At 35.3% G+C, this 20,168-nt stretch overlaps 1 protein-coding gene across 1 annotated transcript; it reads right to left on the minus strand.

Moving 5' to 3' along the window:
• Positions 1 to 9,032: 9,032 nt before the first annotated feature.
• CD69 (CD69 molecule) lies at positions 9,033 to 17,429 on the minus strand. The gene is made up of 5 exons (XM_037167878.2): positions 17,303 to 17,429; positions 13,293 to 13,415; positions 12,082 to 12,281; positions 11,622 to 11,725; positions 9,033 to 10,229 (listed from the first exon to the last, which is right to left on the minus strand). The coding sequence occupies exons 1-5, from the start codon at positions 17,358 to 17,360 to the stop codon at positions 10,118 to 10,120; spliced, it is 597 nt and encodes a 198-aa protein (XP_037023773.2). The 5' UTR covers positions 17,361 to 17,429; the 3' UTR covers positions 9,033 to 10,117.
• Positions 17,430 to 20,168: the final 2,739 nt, after the last annotated feature.

Raw genomic sequence — 20,168 nt, forward strand, 5'->3', positions numbered from 1 at the left:
TTTCCGCAGCCCAACACAGTGTTGGGTTGTCCATCCATCTGTGCAGGTGGGGTGCCCTCAGCAAGAACCACAGTTACTTCTGGGTTCCTTTCACAGGAACAGCCTTTTGGCTTTCTGAGCTTCCTCTCTATCTTGGTTCTTTCCCACAGCCCACACCCTTTCCCAGGACTTTTCCATTTCTCCCAGTTCAGCAATGGATTGCCCAATAACATAAATGTCTTGTCCCACAACTGGGCCCAACATGGACATCCTTGTCCTATACCAGGTGCTGGGGGCAGACTGGAGTATTTTGGCTCTCCTTCCGACAGTGAAAGTGGCCCCATCAGGGTCTTAAGAGACAGGGGCATAAATGGCTTTTCTCATCCCCAGCTCCCTAAAGATTTGCTGTGCCTCCTCTATAGACTGCCAGGGTTCCATGTACCCGTGGGGAATCCTCTCAGTGGACCAGATCTTTATGCAAGTGAGAATAACTTAATCCATAAGGGAGTGAGCACCTTAAATCTCCCTCCCCACAGCACCAAGCAGGGTGTGTGGTGACGTGGCCCATTTTCTCTTCTTCCTGAGAGAGCAGAGAAATGCTATCTCACATCCAACCCCCGTATACTTGGCCTGGCCTTTTGCTGAAACTTGGCAGCTACAATAAGCCAAGTGGAAGTACATTTTCTTATCACAAACATTGCCTAAATTGAGGGCTGCCCCACTGCCTGGTGGTCGTCTTGCTGTTGTTGTTATACTTTTGCTTTCCTTTGTATTAGGGGTTGAAGGGCATTGAGTGTTTTATCCATCAATCACCACACCCTCTTCTTCTCTTTTCTAGCTTTCCCAGGGATTTCACCTCTTAGCATCTCAGTCAGTCTTGGTTACAAGCTCTTGGACCTTGATCCATGGCAGTCTGCACCTTCTTGGCTGCACAAAGCGGCACACTAAGGCCTCCAGCTTACCCTGCTCTCCCACTTGTTCGCCAGCCTTGAAGGTAACAGAGCAGTGAACTACTGCACATCCTTTTCTAACCTCGGCTCTTCTCCCAACTTTCTAATTAGAGCTTCAGCTTGTGGTTGAGCATCGGTGCCCAGAGTGCAGACCAGCCCACTGTGAAGTCATTCTTTTTCCTTCTTAGCCACAGCGTGTTCTACACAGTTCCTCAAATAAGTGCACTGAAGCACCTGGTGTTCTGGGGCGGTCCCTGTATGTGAGTGGCAGTCCACAAGCATCTAACATATAGGCTACCCCTTCTCTCACAGAAATAGACGGCCAACTGAAGACTCCCCCTGAGGATGCCTCTTTCCCAAGGCTCATTTCTTTGGTCTCCTAGCTGGCTCGTCAATTGTTAGAGAGCAAAGAGAGACTGAAAAAAGAGGTCTTCCGCTCCAGATTGCTAGGTGGCAATTTTAATGAGCAAAAGAAGTACTTAATGAGGCTTTTCTCGGGAGACTGCAAGATGAGTAGTTTCACAAGTAGATGCTCATCAGAGCCTTACAAATTTATGTAGAGATGTTAACTGTGTTCAGTCATGTATTCAGTCCAGATGATCTCAAGAACAGCTTACTCTTTCAAGACTATGTCCTTGGGACAGCTCCGACTGTGGAACAGGAGGCAGAGTGTACATTCCAAGGATAGGGAGCTGGGTGAGGAGCCTTGAAATGCTCAGGTCCAGCTTGAGAATTGTTAACCTGTGCTAACATCCTCTTGATTACTTCTCTTACAAAGAGACATTTGTGTTAGGAAAAAGGAACTACAAATACTAATGCTTAAGAATGACTGGTTATTTAATAATAAATTGTATATGTTCTCAAGAATAAGAACAAACTGATAGTACCAGAGGGGAGGTGGGAGAGGATAATGGGGGCGGGGAGAGGGAAGGGTTTTGAGGAACAACTATAAAGGACACACGGACAAAAGTGGGGTAGGATCGAGGGTGGGAGGCAGGCATGGCTGGGGTGCGGGGGAAATAGAGGCAACTGTACTTGAACAAAATTAAAAATGAAAAAAAGAATTTGGAAAGGTCCCATTTTCCACCAACATCATGAAAGCACAAAACAGGAAAATAAGACGACAACAGCACAATAACATACTAAAGGCAACGGTGTTAAAATGTTAACAGCACAAAACAGACAATAGAGTGTGCTAAGTAATGAACCACATGTAGAGGGAAGTCTGAGAAAAGGGAAGTTCTGCAATTCACCAGGGCCATACAGTTACAAAAAGAGGAAATATGGACTAAAATAGGGAGTACTATTTTAGCTTACAAGAAACCATGGGATTATTAATTTCAAATTCACATAAAAAGTTGAGGTTTAAGCAAAATTGGAAGGACCAATATTCTCTAACTAGTAATGAGAGACATTTACTTAGTTATTAGCACAGACATTTATTCATCTTAAGGCTAAGAGATTTTTGTCTAAATGACATGATATGAGAGAGGGATGGGGAGGGAGAGAAACGACCTGCAGTTTTCATTATTTTGTCGGAAATGGGTTTTTATTATACTTGTGAAATTAAAATATAGTTTGAATGTAAAAGTTAAAATTGGTAATCACATTTTCTCTTAATTTTAGTGACACTTTCTGTCAGATGGCATAATACTTATTTAAACATACAATATTCCAATTTCTGATCCTATGTCTGGAGCCTAACTTTTCTGTCTGGAAACTTTAAGAATGTTTGATTTATTTTTTGAATTCTGAAATTCCATAGTGAGGTGTGCTTTGGGTCTATTTTAGCCTTCCTGTTGGCAGTCAGTGGGACATTTTAAACAGAAAACATATTCTTAACAGCTGAAAAAACTTTCATATTTATTTTATAATTTTTTCTATTTTATTCTAATGTCTTTTTCTAGCCTTTCTGTTGTGAGATATCGGTGCTCTTTGGTTCAGATTCTACTATCATTATATTTTTTCCTATTTTTAAATGCATAGATTTTACTAGCTAGGAGACTGCCTCAAGTTTTTCCTCCACTCATTTTATAAAATTAGTTTATCTTAATTTATTTTATTAAAACTTTAATTTCCAAGGGTTTGTTCTTGTTCTTTAATGTTTCCTTATTTTACTCTTTTTAAGTGATTCAGTTTTTCTATATTTCTTATTCCCATGGCTATTGATTTAAACAATATTCAAACTGTTTTCTGTTTTTTACCATCAATTTCAGTCTGAACTTCATGTTATTTGTGCTTGCTTTGGTCTCCACTCTTTATGAGACCTACCTAAATATCGAGTGACCCTTGAATGTCTATTAAAGCATAAAAGTAAGGTACTAACTAAGCAGTGGGAGGCTCTATGTCAGGAACTAGCGGACATTACTATGGACATTCAGGCAAAGACTGCTCATATTTTCTTATTCTCAATATTTGTAAGTCTTTTATACAGGTTAGTTTTCTCCAAGAGAAAACTATTCTTCTAAGTGAAATAAGTCAGACAGAGAAAGACGAGTACTGTATAATTTCACTTACATATGGAATTTTTTTCACTACCTCCCTCCACCACCCCCTAAAACAAACTCATGCATACAAAAAACAGATTGATGGTTGCCCAAACTGGTGTGGGAGTGGACAGAATGGGTGGAGGTAATTAAAATGTACAAACTTCCAGTTATAAAATAACTAAGTCATTGGGATGTAATATAGTTAATAATACTCTATCGTATAGTTGAAAGTTGCTTAAAAGTTCTCATCACATGACCAATTGTGACCAAAAATGACCAATAAAATGGTCACTATTATGGGTGACACCCACTATGTTGGGTGTCAACTAGCCACTGTAGTGGTCATTTATATATATATGTACATACATGTGTTCTCATATATATATCACAAATCATGTTGTACACTTGAAAAATATGTCAATTATACCTCTCAAGCTGTAGTGGAACAAATTTTACTGTTCTAAGGACTCATGTAATCAGTTCAGGATTACACATTCAATCCAAAATAGTCTCTCTATCTGAATGTCTATAATATTAACTACATCTGCAAATTTCTTTTTGTCAGGTAATATCACGTACTTACATTCTCAGTGCTGTGGATATCTTGCAGGGGGTCATTTGACCTAGTGCAGATTTAATTTATAATGGCATCACAGCTGTAATGTGTCTAGGAATAAATTCAAAGAGATATATGAGTTTTATATAAAAAAATCTATAAAAGTATAAAAGAAATTAAAGAGACCAAATAAAGAAGACTGAAATAAAATGAGATTAAATCATAAGCAGGGATTAAAAGACTTAATAAAGGTGTCACTTTTGCTAGCTTGGTTCAACAGCTTATTGAATCTCAGTTCCAGCAGGTTTCTTGTGAAAATTGTGAAGACAATTCTAAAGTTTAAATGGAAATACAAACAGTTAAGAATAATCAAGATATACATAAAGAACAATAAAGTGGAGAAACTTGCTCTACTAATATAATTAGAGCAAGTAGAGCAAGCTCTACTAATATAATTATTTAATTATAAATAATTAAAACTTACTATAAAGGAATGCTAATTAAGATAATGTAGTTTGGCAGAATAATAGACAGATAATATATCAATAAAGCAGAATGAAGAGTCTAGAAAGTGACCATACAAACAAAAAAAACTACAAGACTTATGACTATAGTGACTGTAGCCCAGTGGAGAAAGGGTAATTTGCCAAACCATATTGCTAACTAGGTATTTGTTTAAGAAAAAGCAGAAGTTGATAAGGATCCAGTTTCATTGTTTTGGATGTTTATATCCAGTTTTCCCAACATTTAAAAGACTATCCTTTTTGCATTGTGTATTCTTGACACCCTTGTCAAAAATCAGTTGACTATATGTGTGTAGGTTTATTACTTGGCTCTTTATTCAGTTTCATTAGTCTACTTGGAACTATTTTTATTTTTATTTCAGTACCATATTGTTTTGATTATTGTACCCTTGTAATATATTTTGAAATAAGGAAGGAACCTATTTCAAATATGGAAGGAACCTTTCGTCTTTGCTCTTCTTAGGATAACTTTGCCTATTTGGGGTCTTTGTTTGTCTACATGAATTTTAGTGTTTTAAAAAACCTCTTAGGAATTTTGATAAGAATTGCACTGATCACTTTGGGTAATATGAACATTTTAACAATATTAATTTTTTCAATCCATAAACACAGAGTACCTTTGCATTTATTTATGTCTGCTTTAATTTTTCGCATCAGTGTTTTAAGGTTTTCAATGTACTAGTAGTTATTCACATATTTAATAGGTTTATTTCTAAATATACTATTCTTCTTCTGCCCTATTGTCAATGAGATTGTTTTCTTAATTTCTTTTTTCTTTAACATTTTATTTATTTATTTTTAGAGAGAAGGGAACGGAGAGAGAAAGAGAAGGAGAGAAACATGGATGTGCGTTTGTCTCTCATGCACTCTCGACCTGGCCCACGGCCCAGGCACGTACCCTGACTGGGAATTGAACCACTGACCTTTAGGTTCACAGGACTGAGCTCAATCCACTGAGCTACACCAGCCAGGGCTGTTTTCTCATTTTTTTTTCAGGCAGTCCATTGTTGGTGTATAGAAATGCACCTGATTTTTATATATTGATTTTTGTCTACTGCAACTTTACCGAATTAATTAAAGTGTAGTTTTCATGTTGTGTTCTAACCACAACACATATACAAGCACACACAGGAACACAGTAAACTTCTGGAGGTGTTGGGTATGTGTATTGTCGAGATTTTTAGTGATGGTAACACATATGTTCAAACTCACCAAATTGTATACACCAATTAAGTGTAGTTTTTGGTAACAATTATACTCCAATAAAGCTGGAAAACAACAAACCAAAATAAAGTATACTTGTTACTATTTGAAATTCAGATTGTTTTTATTTTATCTCTATTGTGGGGCAAAAAGAGAACCAACATCTCTATAATTAAATACAAAACTGATTACATTATCTATAACACTATTTACAAGAAAAAAAAATCACAATTGTTCCAAGAAATGCCTACATACAAAAATGCAATAATTTATACAGCCACTAGGTGACACTGCAGCTTGTCAGTGCCCACATGGGTTGGGGGCGGAGCCAAAAAACAATTCATAAGGGAGATTTTTGAAGCAAACTTGTAGTTAGTTACTAGAAAGCAATTATTTGTAATTACATACCAGAAAGTAATTATTTGTAATTAGTAGAACATAAAGCTGTACTCTAAATCATGAAATTACTTACTTTAATGATCCTATATTGGGGTTTAAAATAAATAACTTTCTTTTTTTAAAAAGTTTTTTTGTAATTTTTAGAGAGGAGAAGGGAGGGAGAGAGGGGGAGAAACGTCAGTGTGTGATTGCCCCTCATGTGCCCCCTGCTGGTGACCTGGCCTGCAACCCAGGCATGTGCCCTTACTGGGAACTGAACTGGTGACCTTTCGATTCTCAGGCCAGCACTCAATCCACTGAGCCATACCAGGCAGGGCTAAAATAAATGATTTTCTTATGAAGAGTAAAACAACTATTTATTATAGAATACTTTGAAACTATACAGAAACATAGAGAAGTAAATAAATATTGTCTATACTCCTACTACTCTGGGAAAACCATTTTGTTTTCCCAGAGTAGTAGTTTTTCTCTCTCGGCATATAGAAACACAAAACACATAATTAATACTTTTTGATATGTTGTCACTTTTTATTTTGGTATACTTACATCAAATAAAATTCAGAGTAATAGTGTTCTGTTCAGTAAGTTTTGACAGATGATTGTGCTTATGAGCACGCCTGCCGATAAGATATACACCAGAAGGCTCCTCCTGCCCCTCACGCTTCTTCCTTTCAGCCCCTTACAGAGGAATCCACTGATTTCTGTCAGTATTGTTTGGTGTTGCCTGTTCTTAAATTTCATATAAATGAAATATAATTGGCATCATATAACAGATACTATTCTATGCCTGGATCTTTTAGTTCAACATAATGCTTCTTCATGGCATGAAGTCTTGATGTATGTATTACTTTAACTGACCTAGCAATAATAGGTTTTGGTACTCTCCCACTTACATAAACATTCATCTTCAGTGTTATTTTTAATGTTGGCATATTATTTCATCATGTAGTAGAATCATATTTAATAAAATATTTAGTTTTGAGCAATTAAGTAGCTTCTGACTTACTATTATTGGAAAGAGTCCTTTGGATAAACATATTTATGATTATGTTTTGCACATCTAAGCTTATTCCTTTAAAAAATACTTCCCTAATAAACTATCACATAAAAAGGAGGATAAATCTTCTTAAGGTTTTGATAAATATTTTAAAACTGTTTTCCAAAGGTTAAACTAAATCAATTTATATTATCACTAACAATCACTATGGTCATACACTTTCTAACATTTTGTCCAAAATATGTTTAGCGATTTAATTTTAGTTATGATACATTTTCATGTGTAAAAACTTAGATTTATGAAAATTGAGAACAAGCTTAGAAAAATAATTTCTGTAATCATGTTATAAAAATTTTGAGTCTATTGAGGACTAACTATAGTGTATAACATTTTAATGGCATCTTATTATTTTAAAAATACTTTTAGCTCTGGCTGGTGTAGCTCAGTGGATTGAGCGCGGGCCTGTGAAGCAAAGGGTTGCTGGTTCAATTCCCAGTCAGGGCACATGCCTGGGTTGCAGGCCAGGTCCCCAGCAGGGGGTGCATGGGGGCAAACCACACATTGATGTTTCCTACTCTCTCCTTCCCTTCCCTTCCCTTCTCTCTAAAAATAAGTAAATAAAATATAAAAACATAAAAATAAAAATACTTTTAAATTTATTCAGTTCTTAAATTTATGTGAAATAAGCAGGTGAGGAATTATTCCCCTTCCCCAAGAAAGAAATTGAAATTATGTTGAAAAAGCAAAATAAAACACAGATAACAATAATTATCATCATCCAGGTACTGTTCTAAGTCCTTTTTCATGTATTAACGAATTAAGTTTGCAGCTACTTTTAACTGAGTTTTTAGCTAATTCTAATTTAAACAGCTAGTCGATTAGTGAGTAGTACAGATGAAACTCTGGCAATATTTCTTCTGTGCTTTGGCTCCAAACAGCAATGCTTTTTGCCTAGATATTTTAATAGTACACAAATCATCAGAGTTTTTTTCCTAACATTACTCAGGGGGAGTATATTGATATTATTAATGATAATATATTAGAGCTTGGAGGCCATTTGTTTTATTTCACTGCCGTGAGAACTAAAGGACATTGAGATTAAAAAGTTTCTTTATTATTTATCACTGAGCAGCGTCAGGAATCCACCTTTCTTTTCAATATGCCATGCTAATGACAACAGTTTAAAGATACCACATATAAAAGTGAAAAGAGGGAGGGAGTAGTGGGGGGAAAGGTGGAAGAGTTTTCAGGAACGTCTATAAAGGACACATGGACAAAACCAAGGTGGAGTGGGATCAGACTGGGAGACCACAGAGGCTGGGGTTGGGGGCGGGGGAGTGGTGGACGGAAAGTGGAGACAAGTGCACTTGAACAACAATTAAAAAACAACAATAAAAATATAAATAAACAAATAAAATCTTAAAAAAGTAAAGATACCACATATAGCACGCATTCCAACCTTCAGAGAAGTATATTACAAAATACATTCATAAAACAATTTTGAAAGTAATAGATTTTTTCCTGGCTGAAATATACCAAGATTATGTAGTACTTCATTTCTATCTAATGAATTATTTTATGTAAATAACTAAAATATCTATAGCATTTTGGGACAAGATGCTTTCAGTACATTGCTTATAAGGACCAATTACCGTCTTATTGGAGACAGAATGAACTTATAAGCAGGTTCTCACAAAATGCATTTTGGTGTCTCTTACTTTCTCTGTGCTTCTTTGGTATGAGTGTGATAAACAAGAAAGCAGAAGAAAATAAGAGAGAAAAAACATTTTAAATGACATAATTTTTTTAAGTCAATTAGAATATTTACTGCCTGCTATCATAAAAAGAATGAATACAGCCCTTTTAGAAACACACATATGAAAACAATTCAAAAAGTGGAAACCATGTTATAAAGCTAAATTTTTACAATAGAAACGTCTTTTTAAAATGTTATAGCATTTTTACTTTACCTATTTGGTATGACAATTTTCAGTGCATTTTAAAGGAGCAAACACTTCTTAGAGATTATTTTGTTGATTCTATTTTTATTTCCACATACACAAAATCAGCTTATAATGGCACCACATACAAAAGACAAACAAACAAACACTTTATTGCACTAAAAATACCTCACATGAAGTACTGCACATGACAGAATTGATTAGGAGAGGCATAAGTTTATAATCAGATATTTTGGATTTGAACAGTACAGAGTTTTTTTCTGGTAGGAATTTGCGACACCATATATTGCACACTTTCCAGCACTTATCTGTTTACAAATATTCTAATGTTCTTTGGTTTTGTTGCCATCTTTGTAAAACAAGGTGTAGATGGCTTTAAAGGCAAAGAACTACATACTATCGAAAAAGACGTTGAAGAAGTAAGGTAAAGAACAATGACTGAAGTACAAGATCATCTCATTCTTTTGGGGGGAGAAAAGTGACAAAGTAACCTGGAAAACTTCTCCAAAAAGAGAGAAATATTACAAAGCTTAGTTTCATAAGCATTTGTCCACTAACAAATGTTCTCTGAGTTTAACAAATGCATTTAGACAATGTCCATGCTACCAGTTGAAATTTCCTTTGTTTACATTCGGTTTTTAACACTGCCATCGAACTCCTTCAAATAGTGCAAAGGTGTGAAGGATGCTCGTCGCTGGTAGTCATCCAACAATAAATAATGGCTCTAAACCTAGCTATTTTATTATTTCTGAGTTGATAAAGTATAAAGTGCAGTCAAGAGGTTTAAAGTCATTCTTTTCATTCTTTGGATGTAAATATCCGTCAATCTGTGAAGTTTTCAGCTCACGACCAGGGTATTTATTCCACAAGGCAGATAATGCAGATATTCCTGGAATTCCTCTTCCTTCTCTATGCAGTCTTGTTTGGGAGGAGGATTCCAAAAATAATACAACGTCTTTCACAAAGTCCTTATGGAAAAAGCCTGACCAGAGAGCAGCATCCCTCAATGCCAATTTCCTGAGTTCCATGAAATAAGAGTCTATAAACAAATATGATTTTTCACTCTTCGAAGGGTTTGCTGCATACCCAGTGTAAATCCTTCCCACATTCTGTGCTGCTGACCTCTGTGCTGTTCAGAAGGGCACAGTTCCCTGATCCTGTAAGATTGAACCTGTCAAGCAATAAAGAAACTAAGAGTTATTTTCAGATCATCATTTCTGTTCAGTTACATGAGAATTAAAACTTTTTTTTTGCAGAGTAGGAATGCACCAGGCAAGTCTGCCAGTCGAATGATCATAGACTAATCTAGAGAGACAGCAGACAGTTATTCAAAGGAAGAGTATGTGGAAAGAAGACACAAAGCTAGGAAGAGTTAAGAGCTCCATTTATTTGGTTGGCATGCCACCAGAGGAGTGACTCTCGGTCATTTTTTAAATTTACAATCCCTTCAAGAAGCAATTCCCCAAAAGTATACACATTCAACAAGGCTACATATCAGTGCAGTGTGTACAATTGTATGGGGGTGATGGCCCTTGAAGCTCATCTGTGGCTATGATACCATTGGACCCCTATTAAGAATTCTTTTTCTAGAGATTTGAATTTATTCTCTGTATCAGTAATTACTGTATTTTGCCGCATACGATGTGCACTTTTTTGCCCAAATTTTTGATGAAAAAATAAGGATGTACATTATACATGAGTAGTGCCTGAAGTACCTTGTATCTGCTCTTGTGTTTTGTAATTATTTGTTACATAACATTTCTTGTACCATAATATGTTAAAAAATAAGTGCTAAAATTTCATTATAATACAAAAAACCAGGTATCTAAATATAAATAAATAAATAATTAAATTAGAAAATTAAAATGATAGATTTTCCCCTCAAAATTTGGGCCAAAAACGTGGGTACACATCATATGTTCCAAAATAAGGCTATAATGAAACTATATGGATAGCTAGAAATTCATTCAACCCTGAGTTTTCAGATGACAAATATTAACACTAAACTTATAAAGTGTCCTTCAAACTTTAAAATGTAGTTTAATTACAGGTAATGGAAATAAAGTCCCCATCTTTAATTCTGGGGCAAGTTTTCTTTCAGGTCCACAGAAGCTTCTAAGTAGGTATGAAAATATTGTTCTTTACCCCTGTGGAGATGAGAACTGGGAAGGAGTAAAAGGAAATTATTTTCCAAAGACTAGTTTATCACTGAAATATTAATATGAGATCGAGAATGTTAGATTGTGTTCGCATCATCATAACTATTCCTGGCATATTTCTAACTGACTCTTTTGTACATTACACCACATTGTTATACACCACATTTTTTCTGAGATCAAATTACCAGAAGCATTTATTGTATGAATTCCAAGCAGATGAAAAGAACAAAATGATAACATCAAAGCCTTTCTCTAAAGAATTCCAAACAGTTTAAGCATACAAAAGAGATAGTTAAAGCTCTGTTTAAAAAGAGCACAGCCTTTCTATAGAGCAGTGAGAGAAAGGACAATGGTTCTCCTGAGCTACCAGCCTGAAAAGGATAAAGAAACATCTTGAAACTCACCAGTTGTTAAATTCTTTGCCATTTGACCATTTCCAAGTCTGACCAGCTTCACTTTTCAGCCCGATCCAGTGTTCAGCTCGACCCACATATCGTTTTAAAAAGATCTTGAAGAAGGCACAAAGAGGGTGCATATTAAACAACCCCTCTGGGTAGGTAGGTCTATAATAAATTCTCAAAAGCAATTTCTCAAAAGCTGCATTGAGGTACAATAGTTAAGCTGATCATTCATTAGCTCTCTACAGAATTGACTCATTTGGATTTCTGGTCTTTGAGGCTAAGCGTTCAAATCAAGTTTACAAGATTAAATAGAGCCCTAATTTTGACCTCAGACAAAATTTTCCTACATGGGAGACAGGTACAATGTTTTCTTCATAAATCAAGAAACAGAATGAAGTTACAGATGAGCCATATACAAGAAAATTGCAATATTTTATGAAATTGTTTTTGAATACTATCTTACCATGTCCTTTTCAGAATCAATGAGAGCAAGAGTAGCACCATGCTTCAAGCAAGAGTTTTGGGCTAAGGTCCAATTCCTTGTTGCGTTGGAAATAAAGTAGCATTTCCTCTGGTATGCAATCCAATCATCTGAGCACGAAGAAATATGGCTGTTCGATGGTTCCGAAGGCACATACTGGGCTGGACAGTTGTATTGGCCCACTGTGGACAGGAAAATTGTTTCAGTTACAAAAAGAACTGAATATCCACAGCATGCAAACCTAGTTCTGGGAATGCTGTGCTGCACTAGGTGATAAAATAAAGAATGAAAGGCAAGACAGGCAAATCCTGAAGAGGTTAAGAAAGCAGGTTCTCACTTTCCCATATCTCCCATTGCACCTAATAATCATCATACAAGGTATAAGAAAAAAAGGGTGGCTTTTTGGCTACAATGTCCGAGAGTGGCAGAAAAAAATAGAAAAATCTTGAAAATAGCCTTGGACTAGAAAGGGTAAAGTGCATTAAACATCTCAAGATTTTGGATCTGAATGCAGGCGTGAAGGAACGTAAACTTCCAGTAGACAGAACACTATATTGGGAGATGAAAGAAAACTTGAAGGGGAGTCATTCAGAATACAAAAGGGTCTATGACTTAAGTTTGTTTATAAAGTTATGACAACTCATGCTTGTAAAAGACACAAACGTATCTATAACAGTATGTTTTCAATACTGTATGGCATTGACTCTGAGAGTTCCTAGATCCATTCTTAATTACCCATAACCACCAGGCAGTGGTCTTCAAGGTGAAAGGCAAATGACTAACCAAGTCCTGGTTAATCTTTGGCTTATTTTATCTGTCAATAATAAGTGAGCAGCCCACATTTTGTCTAAGTAAATGTTGATTTATTTGGAATCTGAATCAGCTCCTTTCGTTCCATATTCAAACCTACATTAAAGAAATTTTCTTCCATAATAATGTATAAATCACAGGCAATTTTCATACTTACAGAAAAGTCCTCAAAAACTCAAAATGGTATTATGTTAGTCATTGAAGAAACATGAAATTATATCTAGTATTTTTTAGGAAATCCACCATGTATGATATATGGGATAATCCTAAATTACTCCAAATTTCTGATTAATTGGACTAAGTAATTCCTGTTGACTGCAGCCAGGATTACCCCAAATGCTTACAGAAAAGCAACTCTGTGAATTCACAAAGTACAGACCCACCTGACAGGGCAATGAGAGTTATGATCAGAACAGTGATGAAGACCACATTCAGCACAGCGCACGGAATGGGAACTTGAAGGGACCCTTCACGATGTGATACAAAGACAGGGCTGGACGTTCTTCCTGCAGAGAGAGTTGCTGGTGAATTCGGGCAGACTGCAGAAGTACAATAGCACTTTTAGACATTTTCTTGAGACATTTAATTTAAAAAGGAGGTGTGTGTCTCCCTATCCTATAAGTGTATAAAATTTATAACTTAATTTTCCCCAATTTTTGAGTGAATTTGGATAGTTTCATTTTGGATAAAAATGAAACAATGTAAGCATAATGATGAGATCATAAAATACCTCACAAATATATGTACTTAATAGTTATGAAAATTCTGTCTGGTATAGTTTTATTGCTTTAGTCACAATTAAAACATTTATTAAATACCTGATTAGTCTAGATGACATATCAAAAAAATCCTAAGCATAATCTCTTAACCTCTCTGTATTTACTGCTTAAGAGAGATGATGTAAATGAGGATAAATGGGAGATAGTGTAATAAAACTCTTGAATTGATATATATGTATAAATATCTACAACTAGCATGACTGAGAATAAAAAAGACTGATAGTAGTTTTTGGTGAAGTTTGTGCAGATGTGAAGCAATTAAAATTTTCATATTTTACTGATAAGAGAGTAAAATAAAAAAATACTTTGGAAAACTTACTTAATTAACATAATTAATTATATACCTACCCTGTGATCCAGACATTCTATTCCTATGTATTTTCTCAAAAGAAATGAAAATATGTTTTTAAAGTGCTTTGTGCAAGAACGTTGATAGCAAGTTTATTCTTAAGAGCCAAATCCTAACAATAGCCCAAATACACATCGACAGGAAAATGGATAAATGAATTAAGCTATTATCCATACAAGGAAATTCTGCTCTGCAATTAGAAAAGAAAAAACTGATACATGTAACAAAATGAATGAATCTAAAAATAATCAGGGTGGAAAATCCATATATAGTTATATACTGTATATTTAAATTAATACAATATTCAAGAATAGCTGATTAAACTATGGCAATAGAATTCAGAAAAGTGATCACTTCTATCTGTGTATGAAAGGTAATTTGAGTGAAAAGAAATATAGAGCAATTTTCTAGGTTGATGAAAACTTCAAATGTTGATTGGAGTTGTAGTTATAATTGATTAAACTGTATGCTTACAATCTCTGCATCCAGTGTATACAAATAACACCTCAATTAAAATGATATGTGAATAAGCAGTAATAGAGGAAACAAAGCACTATTAAAGACAAAATACTTGGCAGAAGTTTATTTTTTCTTTTGCCCTTTGTATAATGCTGGAACGAAGTAAAAATTTGATTTCACCAATAAAAATACTGTTGAAAGATTTCGAATGTCAATATAATGTGAATAATGATTCTTAGTTACACAAACATACACACACAGACCCAGAGGAATATCTGTTTAAAATATAAATAAATAATTGAGAAAAGAGAATTTTGTGACTCAAAGTTTGATTTTTGCTACAAAGAGCTATCAGTTTTTTAAAAATTTGGCTTCACAAGTAACGCATAGTTTCCGTCTATGTCCTGAGAAAATAAAACATAAAATTGTGACTTGAATAATATTAAAATCTATGATAAAAGTCTCAAAATGTGAAAATATCTTAGTTTTCAATAAGAAGACTTTTACAATGAAAAGCACGTATCTTGAAATGCATGTATTTTTGCCTTAAAATATTTATCTAAAGTTAAACTGGCCAAAGAGATGTTCCTTTCTCTAATCATCATGTACTACATGAATGTCCACATCAGCTTCTCCTTCCGGGGTTGTTTTTTCCACCATAGATCTGGATTCAGATTTTTCAAGAGATGCCTTGGCTTCTCCCCTACCTAATTCTGTTGCTTTCAGCTTCTAAAGTAATTCTTTCTTTTTTGACCAGCATCCAGTTGTTACCAGAAGAAGCCCAGGGCAGGCAGTAGCAAGTTCAGAGCTCTCTGTCTAGTTTCACTTCTCATCACACTGCCTGGACTCAGGGCAGCAACAGCCCTTGTTCCTGAGCTGGTACTAACGCATCCGCTTCAAAGTCCACCTCTGTCTGTCGGCTTATCCAGCTGGTTGGCTTATCCAGTGAGTAAACTGTACAGATGACTTTCAGATTGTAATTTCTGTTCACTAGTGAGGATTATTGTTACTCAGTTTAATTTATCACCTAGATGACAAAACACCCCCAATACTTCCACTCTGATTATAGGCTCTTCTCATTAATGGAGAAACTGAAAACAAATCCACCATTACATACTGAGCCACAAAAAGCTGATGCTGGATGGCTTGGTTGTTCATACTAATAAAGCAACTCTAAGGACAGCAAAAAACCCCCCTAAACATTCAGTAGAAAATTGGAATGATCTCAGGAAAAGTTAAGAGTTTCTGAATTAGGACCTTTTTGAACTATGACCTCTGAGTAGTTTTATTATTACACTAGTTTTTCTCTTTAGCACCTCAACTGGGCCATAGCCTTATGGTTACGTGGTTACCGAAAAATTTGGAAGCTCGCACTTGTTATCCATGCTACACTTTGTGTTCTTAAGTGAAAGATGGTTTGTGGGAGATAATCAAAGCTTTTCTAGCACAAAACAGTTCAGTAGATACATTCTCAGAAAACAATCCCTTCCTCTAGATTGTTTGAGCCCTGCTGTTCATAACACATTCCTCTATTACTGCTTCCAACTAAACTCTACTTCCTACATGCTAGGTTTTGGGGTACCTCAATGATTAAAGAAGGAAGAGAGATAAATAAAAAAATCAAGAAAATCTTATAAAAACAAGTTATAGGAAAACAATGGAAAATTTTAGTACTAATAAATAGAATAGATCTGTGGACAGAAGAGACAAATAGAAGAGGAGGAATAGTGTATAGTTATGATTATCATATTTTGATGAAAAGAAAAAGAAAAAATGTCTGATTCATGCAGAATTTGAAGTCAATAATTAGACGGTAAAATTGAAGGATGAAACGTATGAAAAGAGTCCCATAAAGAATATAGAAGCAGCTCTGGCTAGTGTGGTTCAGTGGATTGAGCACCACCCTGTGAACCAAACCCTTGTCTGGGTTTGATTCCCAGACAAGGCACATGCCTGGGTTGCAGGCCAGTTCCCCCATTGGGGGCATGTGAGAGGCAACCACACATTGATGTTTCTCTCCCTCTCTTCTCCTCTGTCTAAAAATAAATAAATTAAATCTTTAAGAAAGACTATAGAAGCAGAAGATGGCATTTTCAAGAATTCTTTCATGACATTCTCTTCATACATTACTGTTGGACACCTTGAAGTTCAGATGCTTACATGGTTATCCTTTCAGAGATTAGAAACCCTCACTTCCAACAACTGGAAAATGCTGTCATAAGAACATAAAATGAGGCACACAAGAAGCACCAAAAGATGCCGTGTGAAGGGAATCAAGAATGTAATGGTTTATGTGGAAAATAGAAGTTTTGTAAAGAAAGTCAGTGATTCCTGGAATATGGTCAGATGTATATGAAAAAATGACAGCGAGTTCTCCTGGCTAGTACAGAGGTTTTTCTAGTTGCATCTAAAAATTGAGATAATATAAACTGAAATAGAGAAACAGATCCTTGAAGATCTGCAATTCACCTTTGTGTTTCCTCTCGTCTCAGGAATCCTATCTTCTCATAGATAAAGACATATTTACTTCTTCCCATTTCCTCCTTTATCCTGACTGAAATAGTATGTAATCAAGTTCTTCAAAACACAAAGCCACATTTTCTTCCTTAGGTACTGTTACAGGGTGGGGAAAAAGTAGGATTAGAGTTGTTTGTACAAAAAAGAATACAATAATCAATAAATAATAATTCATGAGTATACTTTGTGTTTCGTGTACTCACAATTATAAGCCTACTTTTGCACCACCCAGTATATATCACCTACATATATAGTTATTACCAGTACATAAAAATAAGATCTGACTTACTTTGTTGTCCCCTCTCCAAGACGTTGTGCTCTGTTAGGGAAGAATCTTCAGAAATCATCTTTACTCTGGTCTGCTTCTCTGGTTAATCTCGGCTCAAGCCAATCTACAGTGAATGTTCACTGGAGCTCTAGTTTAGTCTGAGTCTCTGAGCTGCCTTTTATAGTTGCATTTATAGTCGCCTATGTTGGCTCCGCCCCCTTCCTCTTGCCTTCTAATCAGTCAGCTACTCCAGTTAGCTTTAAGTTATGCTCCAGTGGCCCAGACAGTGTATAATGTGTTGTTGTGAGCTATGGGTTTTCCCTGCTGTCTGAAATGTGCTTTCTCACAACTGTAGGTGTAACATCAAGAAACATTTGGGGTTTTCCCAGAATTTGTGACATCCTCTTAAATTTGTCGAAAATAAAAATAGTTTAGGAGACAGTGTATCTAAGTAAAGAATTCAAAGGGTAAGTAAAGAATTCAAAGGTAGAGATTCCTATCTTTGAAGTGGAAATAATTTGGAGAGTAATATTTCTCTGGAATCCCATTCATTTATTTGACTAATATTTATTGAACATTTACTATAAACTTGACACTATTTAAAGCTAGGTAATTTATTATTGAATAAGAATTTTAAGATCTCTATCCTCATGGATCTTTCTTCAGCATGGACAAATTTTCTTAGGAAGCTATAAATTGGCTTTCAGAAGTCTGTCATTGACTCCTCTCTAAAGGACAAGTTTTTTTCTAAAGGTATCATGTAGTAAGCAGTTGCTTTAATGCAGGAAATAGAAACCTGTGGTCTGGAACTTCCTTTCTATGCTCTAAAATTATTTATCTTGAACTATCTGTTTCATTTACCTTCTTTTAATTTTTTTTTGTTAAATTTTACTGTCATTTAAACCACTCTTGTTTTTCCTTAGTAGTATGTTATCTTCCTATTTTCCCCTATTTGCTAGATTATTTTTTCTCATATCCTGAGTATTAAGACATTTGGAGTATAATTACTATAAATGTATTGCCATAGTAGGAATATCATACAGAAAACTTATTAAGATCAACATAAAATAAATGCAGAATGTCTACGTATGGTGAGTTAAGGAGGGGATCAAAATACACAGTAGTTAACAATGGTGCCAAAATTTTATCATTAATATCACTTCTGTAGAGTAGAGACATTCTGTTTTTACAATAAAGCCTTTGTGAAAATGTCATGCGTAGGTGGGTTGGAAATTATCATCTACTATAAGTGAGTTAGGGCATCAAATTTATCTGTTTATTTAAGACGTGAAGAGGTACACGTTGGCCCTAAATGCTCTCTTTGCTTCCATTCTATTTTTTTTTTTGCCAATTTCCTAGTACGTTTTCCAGATAGCAGTTGAACAGTTTGTTTTGTAAATAAATGATATCCTTTTGGTGAGATGATCAACTCTTTCCCTGCTTCCACCTTCAATGACTTCTTATCAAGCTCATGTAAAAATGAATCAGCTTTTTATTGTTGAGAAGGTCCATGATTTGAACTTGGCTACCTGTCCTCCTATTGTTCCTACTAGCCACTGCTCTCTCTGTCAGTAATCTCTTTACTCTTCCACAAAACTGTCAAGCCTACTTCCATTCTGTGGACTTTGCCTTTTCTCTGGATGGTTCTTCCTATATCTACTTGAATGCCTTGTGATCCCTTTAATTCAATTCACTCACTGTTCAGTTTTCATCAGCCCAGAGAGATCTTCACTGGCCTTTTGCATGTAAAATAAAATGTTACACTCTAAGCTTCTATAAAACCTACTCCTTCTCTATATCATTTGTGGATATCTGATATTATGCTATTATGTGCACTGACTAGGGATTGAACCCACCACCTTGGCATATCAGGACAATGCTCCAATCAACTGAGCTACTTGGACAGGGCTAAACAGCTTAGACTTTTTAAGTGTGTATTTGTCTTTCTAGAGTTGAGAGATCTGGTTTAATGTTCACATCTGACACTAACTATACATACTATATTGTGATGAATGTATACAAAAATATTACTGTTAGAAATCTGCAACATTATTTGATCTCTTCTCAGTCTGAAGCATAAAGAGAAAGAAAATATCCTTATACACACTGATAATCCTTGCCATGCATCTTTTCCACATGAGAAGCAGGACTTTTCAACAGCTGATTAGGCTAACAAAAATCTGGTCCAGTTATACCATTTACTAATGCACCTTTCCCCTTGATGACTCCTGCATAAGTATGAAAATACAATTTTCTAAGCTGGACACCAACTATTATGTCTTTGATTTTGAATATTCCAGGACAGTTAGATACATTAACATAATGAAAATAGTGTATGCTGTACAGATAGATAAATCATTTCCCACATTTTTTCCTCAACTCCCTCTAGGCTAACTCTGTTGAATTCCATTCTATTCTTTGAAAAACCTAAATTTATTTTTACTTTACAGGGTGAGTTCTTGCTTTTGTTCTCTCTGTTCTCAGATTTTTCATGGAAAGCTCTTCTCATTAATATTTATGCCACATGTACCTCCTCACCAGACATTCCCTGAGCACCTGTATAAAATACTTCCCATCAGTCACAATTTATTACCTCATTTTCTTATTTTAGTTAACAGAACATTTCTGATGATGATATATTCTCTAAACTAAGAGAATGAGGTAATAAATTGTGACTTATAGAAAGTAACACATATAGTTTTCAATATTATTTATTTCCTTAACTAGAGTGTATGGTCTTTATGAGCAGGACCACCTCTGGATTATTCAATTGCTAATAGGGCCCAAAACACAGAAGTTCAACAAGCCTGTTGGGTAGATACATGAAAGAACGTGTATGAATAGTGACCTAAGCATTTTTTAACTGTGCACCTTTGGCTTTACCTGT

The sequence above is a fragment of the Artibeus jamaicensis genome, unplaced genomic scaffold (assembly GCF_021234435.1).
Source record: "Artibeus jamaicensis isolate MK-2021 breed Jamaican fruit bat unplaced genomic scaffold, CSHL_Jam_final contig_233, whole genome shotgun sequence".
Lineage (NCBI taxonomy): Eukaryota > Metazoa > Chordata > Mammalia > Chiroptera > Phyllostomidae > Artibeus > Artibeus jamaicensis.